The sequence below is a fragment of the Emydura macquarii genome, unplaced genomic scaffold, assembly GCF_026122565.2.
Source record: "Emydura macquarii macquarii isolate MOO-44397 ecotype Brisbane River unplaced genomic scaffold, CSIRO-AGI_Emac_v2 contig_1477, whole genome shotgun sequence".
In the NCBI taxonomy this organism is placed as follows: Eukaryota; Metazoa; Chordata; order Testudines; family Chelidae; genus Emydura; species Emydura macquarii.
The window spans coordinates 17,597,469-17,616,586 of NW_027131614.1; the positions used below are offsets into that span (position 1 = coordinate 17,597,469).

The following is a 19,118-nucleotide window of genomic DNA, read 5'->3' on the forward strand; positions in this document are numbered from 1 at the left end:
AAAACGATGAGAAAGATACAAAAAAGAAGTGAGACATGCTGTGGTGAGAAACTCAACCATATAAATCTGCCACTGAATAACATACAAAAGGTTGTGTACCACAACACTCATAGTGACATCCTATATCAGGGTCAGTTTAAAAAAAATTGTGTTCATTTGGATTTACACTGCTATTTCTAGGTTGAGAGAATGCCTAAGAAAAGTAGGTATGAAAAATGATGTAAGTGGTATATGCTGAATACTGTGGATAGATAGGTGGGAAATAATTAAATGAAGATTATATAGTTAAGTGCATAAGCAGTAGTGATATTTGGGTACAAAACTTACAGAACTCTTGTTAGGTTTATGTTATAAAATGAGATTACCTTGTTGTATGCCACAGTTTTTTTTTTTTTTTTTTTTTTTTTTTTTTTTGGGGGGAGGGGGAGGAAATCCAGCTCTTTGAGAACCTTTTCCATATACTTTGACTATACAGGCACAGAAGGACTGCTTAAAATTTTGATATTAAAGAGACAAAGTGGGTGAAGTAATAACTTTTATTGGACCAACTTCTGTTGGTGAGAGAGACAAGCTTTTAAGCTCTTCAGGTTTGGGAAAGGCAGAAAAGCTTTTTGTGACTCAAAAGCTTGTCTCTCTCACCAACAGAAGTTGGTCCAAAAAAAAAATTACCTAACCCTCTTATCTCTCTGACAATCTGGGACCAGCATGGCGACAACTACACTGCATAAAATGTTGATGCTCATGTAATGCAAAATAAGACTTCTGATTAATTGAAGCAGGACTACAACATGAGAAAAACACCTACATGATCTTTTAAAGATCTTCACTCTGTGAATGTGATGTTATTGTGCTCAGTTGTGGTTTTAAAATCTGCAAAATGATGCAGCTGTATTCAAATGAACAGTATAATTTGAATTCATCTTTGTTCTGTAGGTCATGCTAATTCATTTTAGCAGCTGGGAACAGATTGTGAACTAATTGTCATTTCGTTTTCTGAAAAAACAATACATTTGCCCACTAACCACAAACAATCACAACTTAAAAACAACTTGTTACCGGTTCTTCGAAAAACAATGTGAGCTCAGCATACACCATATATTTATCCTAATCTGAAGAAATTACAAGAGTGCACACACACAGTTACACTGCTAAAAACAGTCATTTTTCTCTTTGTCTATATATTTACAATGTTGGTATCCTAGGATTTCTTTTTTTCCATTATGATTTTATGCTTCCCTGGGAAGCAAAATCTTTAATCCTTTTAGGCAATTTCTGAGTTTTCTCAGCCTAGATCAGAGGATTGTTCTTTCTCTGAAAGCAAAGTTTCAGTGAAATAAAAGATATTTTACAAGAATAATCTTTATATACCGGTAAATGATGTAGCATCAGATCCTTCCAGCCCAGTTCTATTGCTCTGATTTTTGTACTTTGGAATTGTATTGTCCTGTATATGTGCAGTTTGCTGCTTCTAGGTGTTCTCCATTATAAGAATGCTCTTATTGTAGAATAAAAGGATCAAAAAAGATCACTTTAAAGTTTCATAAAGTTTACCTTACTGCAGAGGAAATGTAGTGTGTGTTTCTCACCTGCAGAATTTATGAGGACATCTCAAAGTTGTTTTAAGTTACTTTTGCCATCCTCTGCACTAATCAGACTGGGTGGGGGTTTAGTAACAGTGCAAGTCTCTTTTAAGTAGTCTAAAAACCCATCCTCAGCATGCACAGTGAAAAGAAATTAGTTGGGAGGGTGCCCAGCTTCCCAAGTATCTATCTGTATGTAATGCTCCACTTATCATGGTGTCTAGGTGTCCTGCCAAGCCCTGGAAAGAACCTTCAGTCCTGAAGTTTGGAGAAATTTGAACTGAATCTTAAAACTCTTTAAGCTATTGTGTTGCACAGACTTGCTCGTGTTACTTACAGAATCCAGAATTGTGGGTTGAGAGGAATATACAAGAACAGGTGCACTCCCTTCAAAAGCTGATCAGAGATTTGGAGGAGCAAGACTAGAACAGTGATTTACATTAATTTCTTAAGGGCGCCTTAACTTCTTTCTGCACAGACCTCTCCTGAGCCTTGATTTGCTTCTGGACTGTTGGACTGGGCTTCTCTGACAGTCCCACAGTTTACCTTATAATGAAAGAAAGTCTCCCAGTCATGCTGAAGGGTGCTGATATCTCCCCAAGTCCCTCACTATCCTCTGCATCGCACTTCTTCCTTTTTTCGTCCCGGCTCAGCAGTCCTGGACCTAACCACTCTCCTATTTCCCAGAGAAGTTCAGCTGGTCTGCCAGATGGGAGCCACTAAAAAGAGTACCTCCCACTGGTCCAGTTTGGAACTATACCCCTAATTTAACATCCCTTTAACAATTGAAGCTATCATGCCAACAGGAATGTCCTCAGTTCAGTTAGACATATCAAGATCACTCTGTACGCACAGGGGCTGTTTTAGTGTGAGCAATATTTCTGAAATGCTTGGTGTTGTACTTATTCTTTCTCTCCTTAAAAATCTTGAGAGGAAGGAATGGCTGTTTAATTAGAAGGATTTCTGAAGATGCATGAAACAGATTGGCTACAATTGGAATTGTATATAGAAACAGAAATAGATTTGTTTACTAATGGTCTTTGTTGTTTTATAGGTATACAAAAAGAAAACTGAAGCTGCTAAGAAGGAATATTTGAAGCAGTTAGCCGCATACAGAGCAAGCCTTGTATCCAAGGTAACACACTTATATATTGTGACAGATTGTAAACCATGTTCAATATTTGTATGGTGCTCAGCACCATGATACCTAGTGCAAATATCGTTGCTCATTACCACCTCATACATATCATATCCATGCTCTGTTCTAGTGCTCAGTACAAACAGGTATCTCTCAACATAGGCATGCTGCATCCCATCCATTCCTACTCATAGAATATCGGCAGGCTGGGATTGTAATCACAATGAAACAAATGACAGAAACAGTGGCCATCAGTGAAAGCATCACATTTGCCAACAGGTGCCACACAGCACTACACAATTACCAGTTATGTTCTCTTCTGAATATAGCAGTGACATATAAAATACCTCATTTTTAATGCAGGTGCTGACTTTTAAATTGCAGACACTGTACAGCAGCCATCATGCTCAGTATCACAATGTAAACATTCCCATGATAAACAGAACTTTCTTTGTGCATGCCTCAGATGAAGTAGATGAACACAGTGTAGGACATAGTACGGATCACTCGCTTTGGAACAACATCATGTCACAGGACTCACTGTACACCGTTAACAGCAGCTTTTGATACTGATTTATAGAGACATTCTTGATGCCCATGATTTCACAACTGATAGAATGTAAACTTCGGTCTTAAAACCCTCAAACAAAGGTAAGATGACTGCAACATGCAGATGTAAAACATCAAAGGGCAGTTTGCAGAACCATATTGTTGATGATCGTTTTGGTGTCTGTGTCACAGAATCCAAAGTGTTGATGAGATCAAGTTTAGATGCACTTGAGTGTCCAGTGGTTATGAACAAAGGTTAGGAGTGAGGATGGCAATGCTTGAAGCATATGCACATGTGATTGAGCAGCAAGCACTTTTTGTTAGTTTCATGACATGTTTATGGTCTTTTTAGGGACATTTCAAAAGACAGATTTAATGGATAATAACATCCAGACCTTTCATGCTGCTTTCCACATTATCTCACCACCCATTCAGGTTTTTCAGTATATTACCCCTGTAAGTTCAGACCTCATGTAATTTGTGTTGGTAGCTAAATTCTGAGTCACGAGTGTAACATTATTCATAGCTTTCCTGTGTTGTCTTATATACTTGAAATCTAGCTCATATATGCCAATATATTTATTAAAAGCATGTAGAAAATGCCCTATCATTCCTCTTCTACACTGATGGCTCTAGAGGTAGTCTCTATGTTTGGATTGAACTCTTTCGAACCAGTGGAACTGTGCCAGGGTTCCACTGTATATGATTATTAAGATAAATATATGTAAAACCAAGAATTGTACTCTGAATCTTGTTCAGGGCAAAAAATAGCTGCATGGCATTCTTTAAGGAAGGTTCAGTTAGAGAAAATTCAATTAAAGAAATATTGGTGTCCGAGGCTCGAATTCAGTGTAGGAAAGTACTTAAGCACATGTTTAAGTCCATCCCTATTCAGGAAATCACTTAATTATGTGCTTAAGTCCCATTGGCTTTAGTGGGATTTAAGCATCTGCTTAACTTTTAAGCATTTAGTTGTGATGGAACTTGAAAGAAGCATGTAATTACGAGCTGGATATGTGATGTATTAAGATTAATCATGTGGAGTGCATCTGTTTGAAACAGCGTATAAACTCTCTGTGTTAAAGTCTATTCTATTATTACACATTCAAAAACTAAATGAAAAAAACGTTATTAAGGTTGAAAAGACAAGCACTCAAAAGTTAGGAGATGCCAGAAGTCTGACTTCATCTCTGGAGGGAGCATGTTTAGTTGTTCTGTGGGGACGAGGAATGCTCAGCCAAGACACATGCATGCAGCAGCCTGAAAACAGCTGAACTGTTCTGGCCAAAATTTTCCCAACAAAATTCAGCTGCGGCAGACACCCAGCATGTAAAATGTCAGAGCACAAGGTTAAAGCTTAGCTAAGTAATAAGCAACTGAAAGCAGGGTCTTATAAGGGGACATGCCAAGCAACTTTAACAATAGGCTGTGCCATCAGCCTTGCCTGTCATATATTTTTAAACAGGGTTAACACCCAATAAGGTGAACATCTGATTGTATGGATTTAATGTCATAGCTATGCATTAATCTCCATTAGCTCTATCAATGTATGTGCTAGATCTTTTCTCAATGTTTTTATAATGATTGAAATTAATGGGGCTATAGTCAACCCTGTTCCTGTGTGTGGAAATCAATATGTAAAGTCAAAATCACATTACAAAGCATTATATGTAATGCTATGCAGATTGCTATATTGTTTATAATACTGACTAAGCCTTTGCATTCTAAACAAGTGTTTTTATATTTGCCCTTAGTTGCAACTTTTAGTACTGTTCAGGGCTCAGAAATGCAACCTACAGTATACAGCAATTTGTATAGCATTACTTAAAATGCTGTGAATTGCAATTTTACTTTTTAAAAACAAGCACTTTTTATCGCTTATCCTGGCTTATTTGTGCATGCTGGCTGGCAGTAGGATTTTTGCTTTATATGTTAAATATTTATTTATATATACATGTTTTCTGTAAACATACTTAACAACTATGCCTAGCATCCACCCTCAAGTAGACAAAAAAGGTAATTTTTCAAAGCTGTGATGTCATAGCTCGGTCAAATTTGTGACCACACATAGCGTCAGATCAACCACATTTGACACTCTTTAAGTGTTAGAAATAATGCAACTTTTTTAATGTTAATGAACCTGTGACAGCACTACTCTTTAATGGCAGGCTCAGACCTCCCCAACAGAACTCCCAGCCACTGTCTTGGAATTACTTTTCAGAAGTACTAAGTCCATGAAGACATTTTGGAAGTTTTAAAGGTTAGTTTAGGCTATTTTCAGGGGAAACCATTACAAAACAGCAGTAGTGGTTTTCTCCTCATAAGGAGGAAATCGAAAACGCAGCTCTGGCTGAAGCATTAACAGCTTTTTTTTCTTTTTAAGCTGCTAAACTCCTACGGGATCATTAGCACTGATGCCTTACCAGACAAATATAATAAGCAGTCACATTAATTTGCAACTTTTATTTTTATCCATTAAACATAAAGTTCCATACCTATGAAAAATATAGTGTAAGGCTATAAACAGTAGATATTTCAAGTTTCTATGACACACAATCTTTGCTTTCATGATTACTGTGTTATCAAAAACGTTTGAGGAACCATGTATCAAAAAACATATATTACCATTGAAACCATACATGTAGCTGTATATCCTATATCAGAATTATCTGTTGACTGACTATGTATTTTCAAAGTTGTCTGTGTATGTATTTTTCACAAGCTAGTTGTCCTGTCCCTTCAAGGATCCAAAAACTGTCAGAGAAGAAATTTTCTTATCTTAAAAACATAGTTTGAAACAAAAATGTCCAGTAAATGCAGATAGCCAAAGAATATTCCCACTTAACCTCTTAATCTGTAGAGCCTAAATCCTAAAGACCTAAGGAAATTTCTAAGCAATTATTAAAATTGTTAGGCATAACACCAATATGAGAACTCACTCACATGACAATTTGGCCTAACATTTAATACACTGAATCCACCATCCTTTTCTCGTTCATAGGTCTCACTGTGCTGGCAGTCCATAAAGTTAACAACACCATCCAAAACCAGACATGAAATAAAGGCAAGCATTAAAGGATAGATGGAGCATGGCTGAATGGGAGGGAGGTGGTAGTGAGGTACCAAGGGCTATGGTAGAACTGAGTCAATCATCAAGGAGACCAAATTCTGCACCTTCTTAATGGCAGTGCAGTAATTGTCTGCCAAAGAGCTCCAGGTGGCAGTTTGCCTTCCTTATGCACATTCGTTTTGGTGCTTCTGCTGGAAGTCTATCATTTAATGTTACAATTTACCCTTACACAATATGTTTCAACTTACCTTAAATTGACTTGAGATAATTACATCAAACAGTAAAACAAGAATCAAAGTTTAGTTCCCATTTCACTAGAGTTTTTAATATGCAGTTATTGAGAATCTATTCTCCTCATTTTCCACCAAGAGTTGGCATTTACTAAAATATGCAATAACAAAATAGAAACAGATTCTCAGCTGGTGTGCATTGACATAGCTGCTTTGAAGCCAAGGGAGCTGCGTTGATTTACACTAGCTGAGGATCTCTTACAGACTTAAACTTGATTCATTACATTAGCCTAAACCTAACCTCAATCTGAATGTCACCATCTTTGTCCATCTCTTGCTATTTTAAGGCCAAATCATGTGAGGCTTCCCTTTCAGCACTACCAAAACCTAGCAATGTTCTTACAAGATTGAAGCCCAAAATGGCAGAGATTTTGAGTTCAGATTAGTTTGAGAGATTTCTGCTTTTGATTTTGAGAAGGAATCTGTTTGTTTCTAAAGTGATTGGAATTGAATGGTTGGTGGTATAATGGCATTTTACACCATTCCCTCCCTACGCCTCTCAGTTGGGGAATAAAGACGATAATATCAAATTAAAGTTGCATGTCCTTAATCACATTTATTTAGGCTACATTCATAAAACATCCATTTCTACCTACATGGCCTTAATTAATCCATGACAATCCTCCATAGATGATGACAAAATGTATCTTCAGATTTTAAAATGTTCTCCTCCAGAGCCACCTTGGCTAACAGGATATGACAACCAATAGTTGGCCCATTCTGTACTCAAGTGTCAAGGATGTGTCTAAAGGCTTCTGGACCTGCCACGTGTATTATAATAAATTTTTATAATATACATGACTTTAATGAATAAATTAAGAAACTTCATGTGTTGACAACCTTCATCAAAACCTGCATCAACCTGTAACTTTTTTGACATTCTGAAATGTTCACATAAAAGTTTTGCACTTCCAGATTTAACAGTGCTGATCCAAACAGAACCTAAACTCTGAGGTCCTGATTCTCATTTACATTAAGACTATGTTACACCATTTTGTCAGAATAAAGGGAAAGTAGAAGTGTATTATATTTATCAACCATTTTTATAGACCCTTTACAGTGCTAGAGTGGTGTAAAGTAACATTAGTGTAAATGAGAATCAGACCCTGATCCTGTAGAAGATCTTCCATCACTTATTTTATAGACGCTGGTGATGGCCAAAGGTACCAGAAACATTTGTGTGTGAACATTCACCAATTCCTCAAGTTTATTCAAAGTCGATTATGTAATGAAGTTCCTGATTGCTCACATTAATAAAGAAATATTTCTGATGATATTGGCCCTAGCTAGTCTAGATACCACTCAATTTACAGTACTCCATGTGGAATGTTTAGGTCCCTTTAGACATTTTCCTCATACCACAAAACACCAAATCTGTTACTGGTAATGCTGCTGATTCTGAAAAAGAACTATTCTAAAATTAAAAATAATTGTTCCAATACAGCAGGACACCATTGGTTCTTGGTGATCATGTTAGCCACCTTTTTGGATATTTTGGGTCTGTTACCTGAATCAATATAATCAAGAATGCAGCATATAATTTTAGTTTAAGGCAAACTTTCTTTGTCCCTGATTGTGAACAGAAATGTGGCTATGCAAATGTAAGAATCTTTGTCACTGACAGTTTTCTTAAAAGGTCATTGTCCATTTTGCAAATCATCACACACAGATCTCTGAGTTACCACAGTTTTTCTCTGCAAATAGAGTGACTGTGGTAACTGTGGTATCTCTTGGAAAAAGTTGACTTTTGTTCTGTTGGCCACTGTATTGTGGAATAAAGTTACTGAGAAAGCATTTATTAATTTAATTCAAATATATATAATTTGGTAGTTTAAAATGTTGAACATAACAGCAAGTATATGCTGCAGCTATTTTCAGCAACTGGATATGTGTGTATGCATGCATGCACACGTGGTTTTGTAAGGCATACTACTGGCAGCTTTTCCAACATGCAGAAACAGGGCTTATCTGCAGAAACAGGGAGTGAAAGGGCAAAATAAAATGAGTGTAACTGTTTTTAAAGTTTCTAGTTACTCTTCTAAGGAAGCACAGCACTTGAAACTGATCTCAGCTTCACTTGACTAGTTTCTGTTTTGCTTTCTTGGAAACAAAGATGAACATCAACTAATTATTAGTAGGGTAAAAGTTTTGGTCCATTGAAGTTAACAGGCAACTTTCAATTAACTTCAATAGGCTCTGGATCAGACCCATAGAATGCTGCCTTATTAAAAATACCCTTGCTTTATTTTCGGTCACTCGGCTACTATTTCTTTTTCTACAGAAGTGAGGTCAGAAAAGCCACCAGTAGCCAAAAAGCAGAAACAACTCAGAATGAGAATTAAAACTCTCACTTACAGATTTCAGTTGTTGGTTGCCTACTGAGATCTACAAGTGATAGTTTCGAAAACCAGCTACAAGTTTCAGGAGCCATAATCTATACTAATTCAAACTGAAAAAGAAAATTCTAACCCTAATGAAACTATCAAATTGCCTAATGGATGTCACCTGTGTGACAGCTAGTATCTATGGGAACATTGTATTGATCAGATCTGTTCTTTGGTGAGTTTCTGGCCATTAGGATCTGGAGCTCAGTGAGACTCTAGGGTGGAACAAATTCCAATAACACCTTTCCTTTTTCTCCACTGGCCACTTTGTTGGCGTAGCCTGTCTCCCTCCACCTCAGGTTCATGGTGCGTCTCTCTGACTGAGGACCAGCAGAGAACAGGTCAGGGTACTGCATTGTGAAGTCAGGTCTGGGGCAGATAGGAGCCACCATGTTTCTCAGAGTAGTTCTGTGCGAGGAGACATGGCGTGTTGAGAAACCTAGGGCTTCAGGTTAGAGACAGACATGAGGAGTTGTGGCACTGAACAGGGGAGCTTGGAAGGTGAAAGGGAAATCTTATTTTGCTCAAGAGCAGGAGAGGAGAGCAGCAGGGTGGATGAGGGATGTGGGATAGATAAAAGGACTGAGGTTCTATTATCTAAATTATCTCTTATTTATAGATTGCCCCAATCTGTGTAGCATCTAAGCACCAATATATACAGTAAAATAAGAGTGGCAAACGTGAGCACTGCTCTCATACTCCTGGTATTTGGTTGCTTATAATTGAAGGTGCTTATTATTTTATTTTCTTCTTTTCCTTTCTCACTCCCCTTCTTTTCCTTTCTTTCTACATGGCCCGTTTTTGTCTCTTCCTCTTTATTCCTCTGGGCTTTTGTTATAGGTGTGACATACCAGGGTACAAAGGAGGCTAATGAGTAGCTGTGTCACCCCTGCCCCATAACCTAAGGTGCCTTTTACAATGCCTTGCTGCTCACAAACAGCCTTCAGCATGTGAGTCACTCCCAGCTATGCCTGTGTGTGTGCTGCAGCGAGCGGGCCTCATTTTGGCTCTTACCAGCCTGAAAGTTTACCACAGGGCGATACTAACTCACTCCCTGTCTCAGATCTTCCCCCAGAAACATATGTCCTGAACTGCCCAGCCCTCTCCTGGACAGAACAGATATACTGAGTCCATTATTCCGTTAAGGAAATAACATGCACTCAACTTGTTTCCCCAAATGGAGTTACTCAGACACTTCAACTTGAACACACTGGATTAGATAAAACAAAAACCCAGTGTATTAACTACAAAGAGAGAGATTTTAAGTGAGTACAAATACTGATGCAAAAAAGTCAGAAATGGTTACAAGATCAATAAAGAGAAAATGCTCACGATTGCCTAACTTAACAAGCTATATTAAATTCAAGCAAAGTTTCTCACTACATGCTCCTGTGGATCACTGACCAAACTCTTAGGTCAGGACACCTTTTCTAGAGTCCAACCATTGCTTCTTTTGTCTGTTCAGGTGCAGTGAATGTGATGGGCAGGGAGTAAGAGAAGGGGTGCCTTGGGATGCTTGTCCCTCCATTTTATAGTTTCAGTCCCCCCTCATGAAAAACATTTCCAGCTAGATGCCAAGAGACAAAGTGTCTATGTGAAAGGATATTTCCTGCTGGTTTTTTCACCTGTTTAAACTTCCTTTGTCTTCCCTTCCTGCTTGATTATTCTGTTTACTGCTTAATTGCAAATTAAGCAGAGCACACATTTCTTTGTTTGAGAGAGACCTGTTTGACAACTTCTGTCTGGGCAGGGCTGTGGGTTTGGAACATGTGTTAATAACACCATTCAAGGGAATCTTATAACTTCACATATAATATATGCATACTATATCAGAACAGCAAACTATGAGTTTCAGATGATACTCTGCAAGGCATAATTTGAACAAAGATTATTACAATAGTGTGTAAAGTGTGAATACAGGGTTGTATTCTGTCACAGTAGGCTCTTGTGAAAAGGTGAGTTTTGCATTGGGCCCAGAAGATAGGCATACATCATAAGATATAGTGTTCCGTATCCTCAGACCTGACACCAAAACTGCTTTCTCTCCATCTTCTGGTAGGTTTACACTGCATTCAGCAGTCTTGGAGGTTTATCTATAGAGAGGCAATTCCTAAAATAGCCTTGTCCCAGACTATTTAGAGCTTAAAAGATTAGGACCAGGACTTTGAATTAAATTCAGTAGCGAGTGGGTGCCACTGGAAGGCATAGGGCATGAATGTGAAAAACTACTAGTCTGCAATCCTGTAATGTACTAGTAATGTGTATGTGCACCATTGCTCCCTGCCTGACTGATTGCATAAGAGATTCTATCATCCTCTAGCAACTGATCTACAGAGCCTTTAAACCCTATCATTCCTAGAGCTAAAACTGATTCTCTCTTAGCATCTGGTGGTAGAGGCCTGTGTAGGGAGCAGAAGGTCTAGAATTTTATGCATGATGCCTCAGGTGTACAAATTAGCTGGTGACTATGGTCTCCATTGTATGAAGTCATAAATTCATGTTGGTACCTTAGTGCTAAACCCTGGGGATGAATATATTTGTCTTCCATGTTCTCTATGCTCCAAAGGTTAATTAAACAGGTGAATAAGGATCTTAAATATGTTTTCCTGTACTACTTTTCCTTAGATAAGCAGAATGATTTTTCAGATGGCAGATTGGCTAACAAGTTTCAGTCCGTGAAGTTATGCCTGATACCCGCATAGCTGGAGGCTCTGTCAACCAGTCAGATCCTCTCTTTTATTATTCATATTTTATCAGTAACATGTAGTGTCTTTATCTAGGAACAAATTCTGCTCTCAGTTATACAGGTGCAACTCCAGTTGAAATCAATGCAAGCTGTATGTGTGTCTGGAAGGGCAGAATATGGCCTGTACTACATACCCACATCTTTATATGCAATAGATATTAAAGGCATATATGACAGCCTGTAACATTTTGGTATCACCTATCTCATTAGCTCCAGTGCTGCTTACAAAAGAAAAAGTTTCTTACCTAGCCTTTGAAAAAGCTGAAAGCATATTATGCTGGGGAATTATACTTAATGGGTTCATTTATCCAGATTCCCAATAACTGATAATACCTATGTCTTTTACAGTAATATTGGACACTTTGTGACTTCAAATCACATATGATTTAAAGCACCCTTAGACACTGTAAAATATTTGCTTAGTCTGGGGCTGGAGTGTTGTGAATTGCATCAGAATATTGAGAAAAATATATAGAATTATGGTTGGCTTAAGACAATTGGAGCAGCTCCTTTTTGATCAACTGGCAGACATCTCTTCTGGGAAGTAAAAAGAGTGATATTCATCCCTAGCATAAGATTGTGCAACTCCCAATAACTTTAAAAGGAGTTGCACCTGCATATTTGATCCACGGTATCTAATATCCCTGTAAATTCATTTATTATAATGGGCCAAATTCATCCTTTATATAAGTGCGTTGAAAGCAATGGAGTTACACCAGTAATGAATTTGGCTCAGTGTATCTCCTTCTTTAAAGAGGAGGATTACAGAATCTTTGTGGCTGTAGGTACACAGAAAAATATCTCAATGGAAGAACCCTTTGAACAGTGGAGTCCATCTAGGGCTATTTGACAGCTACTCTTCAAGAGGAATTATTCAGCCTCTCTGACCTCAAAAACTTAGAGAGAAATCCTGTCCATGCTCTAAGGAGATACATCATGAGGAGCAGCGGGAGGGTCAAAGAGACATCCTGACAGCACGAAGGGCTGGAAAACATGCACCGTGAGGGGATTTTATTGTTTCTCCAAAAAGACGTAGCATTCCTCCTTCTAGTATGTGCGAAACACAGCCTATTCACCAGGAAGGCCCTATCCAGGCCTCTCAGTCAGCTGGCCCTCTTTTGGATCTATAGGGCTTTGTCAGACCTGTTAGCCAGTCCTCAGTGCTTTCGCTGTCCTGCCCTGCTGCTCTGCATGTGCTGTTGGTAAAATTGGGCAGGATTTTGCATATGCTATCAGGTGTCATGTTTCATTTTATGTATGTGTGTATTTATGCATCTGTATGTGTCTTCATTTGTGTGTGTGTTGCATACTGTACACGGAGAGAAGGAAATTTGCATTCTTTTTATCATTTTTATTTAATTTTCCTTAGTTTACTGGAGAAAATAAGTTTTGCTGCTTCAGTATTGGAGCTTAGCTCAGGAAAATGATGTTATAATCTTTTTCATCATGTACCATCACACATAATGAACGAGTTTCTGTAACGTGCATATTAGTTGATTTTTGATACATCAGAAAGAATACAAATAGACTTTCACAGGCTCAGCTAACTCTATAGTGCTGAAAGTAACATGAAACTTATTTTGACTTGTAAACTGAACAAACATAACATGGCGGTGGTAGGATAATGGTATGTATGCACCTGCCAGCCTGTGTTTTGACACAGTGACTTCTTTTTCTGGAGGGACATTTAAACATCTTTTTTCAGCATGTTTCACCATCATTGGTTATAGGTACAACTTTTCCTTAACTGCTTAATTATGATATAATTACAGATAAGCGCCTGGTGATTATTCTTTAACTCTTTTTGGCATTTACTTGAACACATCTAGTTTACAACTCAGTTAGAAGTTTTAAGAAACTGAGTGTCTGGGGAACTGAACAAATTTAGTGGTAATTTAGAGTAACAGCTTACAAACATTAGAATTATTTATTATTGAAAATATTTTTTAATTAACTGCTTCGAAGAAACAAGCCAAACTCTTCAATTATTTTGAAAGCATCTGTTTATTTTCTCAGTTATTTTATTTTGGGGCTGTATTCTTCATGGCCTGTTGAGATAATGTTCTAGTTTGCATATAGTCAAATATTTTATAGGCCAAATGGTACCATCAGTTTGTCAGCAGAACCCCTTCACTGGGTTCATTGAGGAGGTTCTGCTTAAAACTTAATTATTCAATATGCCTATATTATTTCTACACTCACAATCTACCAAACACAGTTAATGTGGGGATGGATATAATCCTAACACAGAACATTTTAAAAGTAAAATGCACCAACACTGCAACTTTAATTTGGTTTAGTGACACAACCCTGGTGCCCAGTCCTGCCACCGTTCGTCATAATACCTGCCTCTAGTGCTTTCATCAGTAAATATCAAAGTACTTCACTAATGAGGTCAGTATCATTATCCCCATTTTACAGATCTGGAAACTGAGCCACTGAGCAGGGAAGGGACTTGCATAATTTCACCCAGAGGCCACTGGCAGAGCCAGGAGTGGAAACAGAACCCAGGTTTCCTGAGTCCCAGTCCACTTAATGCCTTATTGCCTCTCACACAAATAATCCTTCTTCATGTGAGTAGTCCCATTGAATTGAAGGGGACTAATAACAGAAATAATGACTGCTCGTGTGAGTAGGTTTGGATCCATGTTTTCGTTTGCTGAGTAGCTTAACAGGTTGATAATATCACTTCCAAGTTTTGTGATATCAAAATGTCAGGCCAGGAAGCAGAGGGGCTGTATTTACAGGAGTGAAGAAAAATCTATCTGGTGTGTAAGAGTTAACTTTATTTCCAGAGTAATAACTAGTCTCCACTGTAAGGACATTTTGAGTAGCATCTCCATGACTGATGTATGCTGCTGAGATGAGTGTGGTCATAAAGGGAGCTCTTCATACAATGAGCAGAGAACAAAAGGGGAAACATGGGTATTTGTTGTAGAACAAAATTCTCCACAATTCTACAGGAAAGTTACGAAAGAGTCTTACGTACCGCTGCACTGCACTTCAGACTGTTATTGCAGAACGCTAAAGTGTTTTGGTAAGGGATGGAATGATGCGGAGGTTCGTTTGTATAGTAAATGGATCTCAGAAAAACAGCTTTTAATCTGTCTCTAAAGATTGTTTGTTTTCTCAACAGAGCTACAGCGAACCTGTTGATGTTAAGGCGTCCCAACCGCCTCAGATGATTAATTCAAAACAGTCAGTGTTCCACGGGCCCACGCAGGCTCATTCCGCACTGTACCTAAGTTCCCATTATCACCAACAACCCGGAATGAATCCGCACATAACTGCCATGCACGCAAATATCCCCAGGAATATTGCCCCCAAGCCCAACAACCAAATGCCAGTGACTGTTTCCATAGCAAACATGGCTGTGTCCCCCCCTCCACCGCTTCAGATTAGCCCACCTCTCCACCAGCATCTCAACATACAGCCACACCAGACAATTACAATGCAGCAGTCCATTGGAAACCAACTACCGATGCAGGTCCAGTCTGCTTTACATTCACCTACAATGCAACAAGTAAGTTCTAAATCATGAGCTTTCAAGCTGTTTGGGGAACAGTTTAATTTGAACCCGTAAAACTTGGTCTTCTAGGAGCTAATGTAGGTTTTTAGAGCCATGGTTTAGCTTTAATTTTGCAGCGTTCCAGTACGGCAGTCCCAGCGCCCAGTCCTGCAGTAACTTGAGCATGTGAGCAATGTTACTCAAATGACTAGTCCGATGGGCTGCACCAGGACAGCTCATGTGAGTAAAGTTAACCATGTGCCCCTGAAAATGGAATCCTGAACATTAAAGTTCCATTTCTCTCATAGGAAAGGGAGTTTGTTTTACAAAAAATATTACTGTTACTCAGTGAAATCAGCTTGTGAGGCAGAAAAAATCAGGTGAAATGTAAAGGTTCCAGAAATGTCAATTTAAAGATACTGTTAATAAAGTAAGATACTTGAAATAAGGGACCAGTTCCTGATGCTCAGACTGAAGTTTTATTCATTTTTGCACTCAGTCCTTGCTCTAACAAATTCCTATTGAATTTCAGTGGGAGTTTGATTGAGTACGGCCTGACTACACACTGGGAACCTCAAGATACGAGCTTTCAGGTTCCAATCCTCCAGGGATGTAAAGCAGTGTGACTTCACTGGAGATAAATCATTTTACAGAGGATCTAGTTCTCAGTAAATAAAGTTTTATTTTCTAAAAAAGCCCAGAATTGACAATTTTGGGGCAGGGAATAAGGAGTGTGTATCTTGAAATCACAAGATTTAGATGTAATTGAACCTGATTTTCCATTGCAACTGGTGTAATCAGTTGCACCATTGTAAAGTGGGTGTAAAATCCTACGCAGTCAAAATGGGATATTTACACCCATCCATTATAAATGGCTAGGAAAGGTGCAAGGCAATAGAGAATCAGGCCCATCATTGCCTTTCATGCTCACTATTTTCTGCTCTTTCTTTATGCCCTTCCAGATTTCTTAAATACCCAATTTATTCATCCAAATGTCTTGTGTTCACAAAGCTTGTGGACACAATTTATCAACCCAGGTTTAAAAATCTGGTGCTGATTATTCAATGGATAGTACAGTTATAGTTAATCGAAGGCGCAGCGCAGGTGCCCTGCCATGATCCTCATCATCACATATATCTAAACACTGTTCCATGGTGCAAAATTAAAAAATTACGTATCACAAAACATTAAATAAAATATAATTTCTGTGGCTTCCATTACATCATGTTGAACATTAGCCAGAAGGAAAGAAAAAAAGTGGGAGTACCACTTCTTGTAGCATGTTGCGTGTATTTCAACAGCGTGAAAGAACTACCACTTATAACAAATGCCGCTGGCTATGACACATTGCTTATGTTGTGGAGTGCCATTCTAGCCCGGGGCATAATGTACACTGTACAAAATAGGCATCCTGCAGTCCATAAGTATATCTGTGTTATACTGTACTGTGTTATTGACATAGCAAACAATATGATAAAAAATTATGTGATCCTTTTTGCCTACTCCCTATAAAATTAAAAAAGCAGTTTAAAATATGGTGTGCTGAAACAGGAATGGGAATACTTTATCTATATTGCTGGTCCCAGAAAGTTGACATTTCTATTCCAGATACCAAATGCATTGTCAGGCAACTAAGACATGGGTGGTCTAACCTAGTGGTTGGAGTAGGTATTAGGCCTACTGGTTGGAGCGTCAGAAATTGAGCATCAGAAATCAGGGGTTAGGGTGAGCACTGGAGGCAGTAGTCAGGAGACAGAGCCAAGGGTCAGGCCAGAAGTCAAGAACTGGGTACCGGAGCTGAAAGTCAAGCTGCAGGTAAGATCCAGAGACCAGAGATGAGGGTCTAAGCCAGAATCACCAGGAGCAAGCTAGGTAAGAGGCAAGGAGAGATCTCAGCCAGGGACAGGGCTGAGACAAGGCTGGATGCAAGGCAGGGGAATCAGGAACAAGGCAACACAGGAGTAGTCACAGTGTTGGGCATGAGTGTAGAACAGCCACAGCGAGCTGCTGCAACTTGCTGGCTTGAGACCCAGTCTACTGCTCCTTCCAGCCAACCTGGTGGCATAGGCAATCGGGTAGCCTGCTGCAGGCCAGCTGCATTCATAGGTTGCCTGGAGACTAGCTCTTTTGTAGGTCTTGATTCCTGACAGTATCCCGCCCCATCCCCTCGAGGGTGCCGTCTGTGAGTCTAGGGGCCCAATTCTTCTGGGTATGTGTGATAAAAGGTTCATGAGAGATCTGGGGCATGGACGTGTTCTGCAGATTCCCGCAAACATTCGTCTAGGCCATACCTGTCCCAGTGAATTAGATATTGTCATTTTCCCTGGACTGGCAAGAGTCTAGAAAATGCCAAACAATATATTCTTCTTGGACCTGGCTGGTTATAGGCGGTGGAGTGGGGAGTAGAATGATTTGGGAAGGGATTCTTGACTAAGGTTTTTGAAGAAAGATGTGAAAAATGGGGTGAATTTGAGGGAATCTGGTAGCTTAAATGTAACAGGGTTAATCTGTTTAGTGATGTGGAAGGGCCCTAAGTACTGGTTCAGCTTTGCAGAGGGTGAGTCCATCACAGGTTCTGGGGGTGGACAACCAAACCTCATCCCCTACCTCAAAGCGAGGTGTTGGCTGGTGGGACCAGTTGGCATACCATTTGTAAGTTGTTGTGGTGACTTCTGACTGCTTCTGGAGTTCTTGGTGTACCTGCTAGATGTGTGCAGTGCATTCTGTGACAGTAGGAATGGACGATTTCAAGGGGAATCTCTGGATGAATGCGAGGATGGAGACCATAATTACCATAGAAGGGTCTGCGTGGTTGAGGCGTTGGTGGTATTGTTTTAGGGAAACTTGGCATGAGGTTTTAAAGAGAGCCAATCATCTTGACGGTAGTTTAGAAAGTAACATAGGTTCTGTTCTAGGATCTGATTGTCCTGCTCTGCCTGACCATAGGTGCTTGGGTGATAAGCCGTTGAGGTTAGGATGCTTATGCTCAGGTGCAATGGGAATTCCCAAAAAAAGCACGAAATAAACTGGTCCCCAGACAGATACCAGGCCCATAGGCAAGCCAGGGAGATGAAAGATGTTGTTCACAAGCAGGTGGGCTGTTTCCTGAGCAGAGGGAAGTTCCCGGTATGCAACGAAGTGTGCCATCTTGCTTAAGTAGTTGATCACCACTAGAATTGTAGTGTGGCCTTGGGAGGGTGGTAATTCCATGATAAAGTCCATGGAAATGATTACCAAAGACTGAGGCTGAGTGGGTAAGTGTTGGAGGAGACCCAGTGGTCTTGAATGGGTTATCTTGATCTGGGCACAGATATCACAGGAATCTACATAGAACGCAACAAGACACCTACAGCCGATCACCAAAAGCTCCCAGATAGTAGGTCTTGGAACAGCCAAAGTGGCCCTCCAATGGAGCATCATGGCAGAGTTGTAGGACTCAAAGCTGAGTAGCCCCTTTAGGTACATAGATGCATCCTTCATAGTACCAGATCCTGTCCTGAAGAATGAATGCAGCAGAGGTCTTAGTCTAAGGCTTGATGGTTTGGATGGCAAAGGAGTCACCAGGCAACTAAGAACAGACAGAGGTTAACAGGTTGGAGACTTAGTGGCAGAAATGAAGTTTGAGGGCTAAAGGATCATGGACCAAGTTTCTTTGCCAGACTGAAAGTACTCATCCTTTCACAACAGTGCATCTGCCTTCCTGTTCATTGTCCCAAGGTGGTAAGTGACCACAAACTCGAACTTTGTGAAGAAGAGGGACCAGCATGCCTGCTGCTGGGTTCAGATGCCTGGCCATCTTTAAGTACTCCAAGTTTTTATGATCTGTGAGAACTTGGACCAGGAATCTAGCCTC

The 19,118-nt window shown here is 39.5% G+C and overlaps 1 protein-coding gene across 3 annotated transcripts in view; it reads left to right on the plus strand.

The window, feature by feature from the left end:
• TOX (thymocyte selection associated high mobility group box) overlaps positions 1–19,118 on the plus strand; it is a 251,738-nt gene that overhangs the window by 220,403 nt on the left and 12,217 nt on the right. For all 3 annotated transcript variants that reach the window (XM_067553725.1, XM_067553727.1, XM_067553726.1), the window contains exons 6-7: positions 2,635–2,715; positions 14,894–15,280. In XM_067553725.1, coding sequence (XP_067409826.1) covers positions 2,635–2,715; positions 14,894–15,280 — 468 coding nt within the window. The remainder of the gene's footprint in view (positions 1–2,634; positions 2,716–14,893; positions 15,281–19,118) is intronic.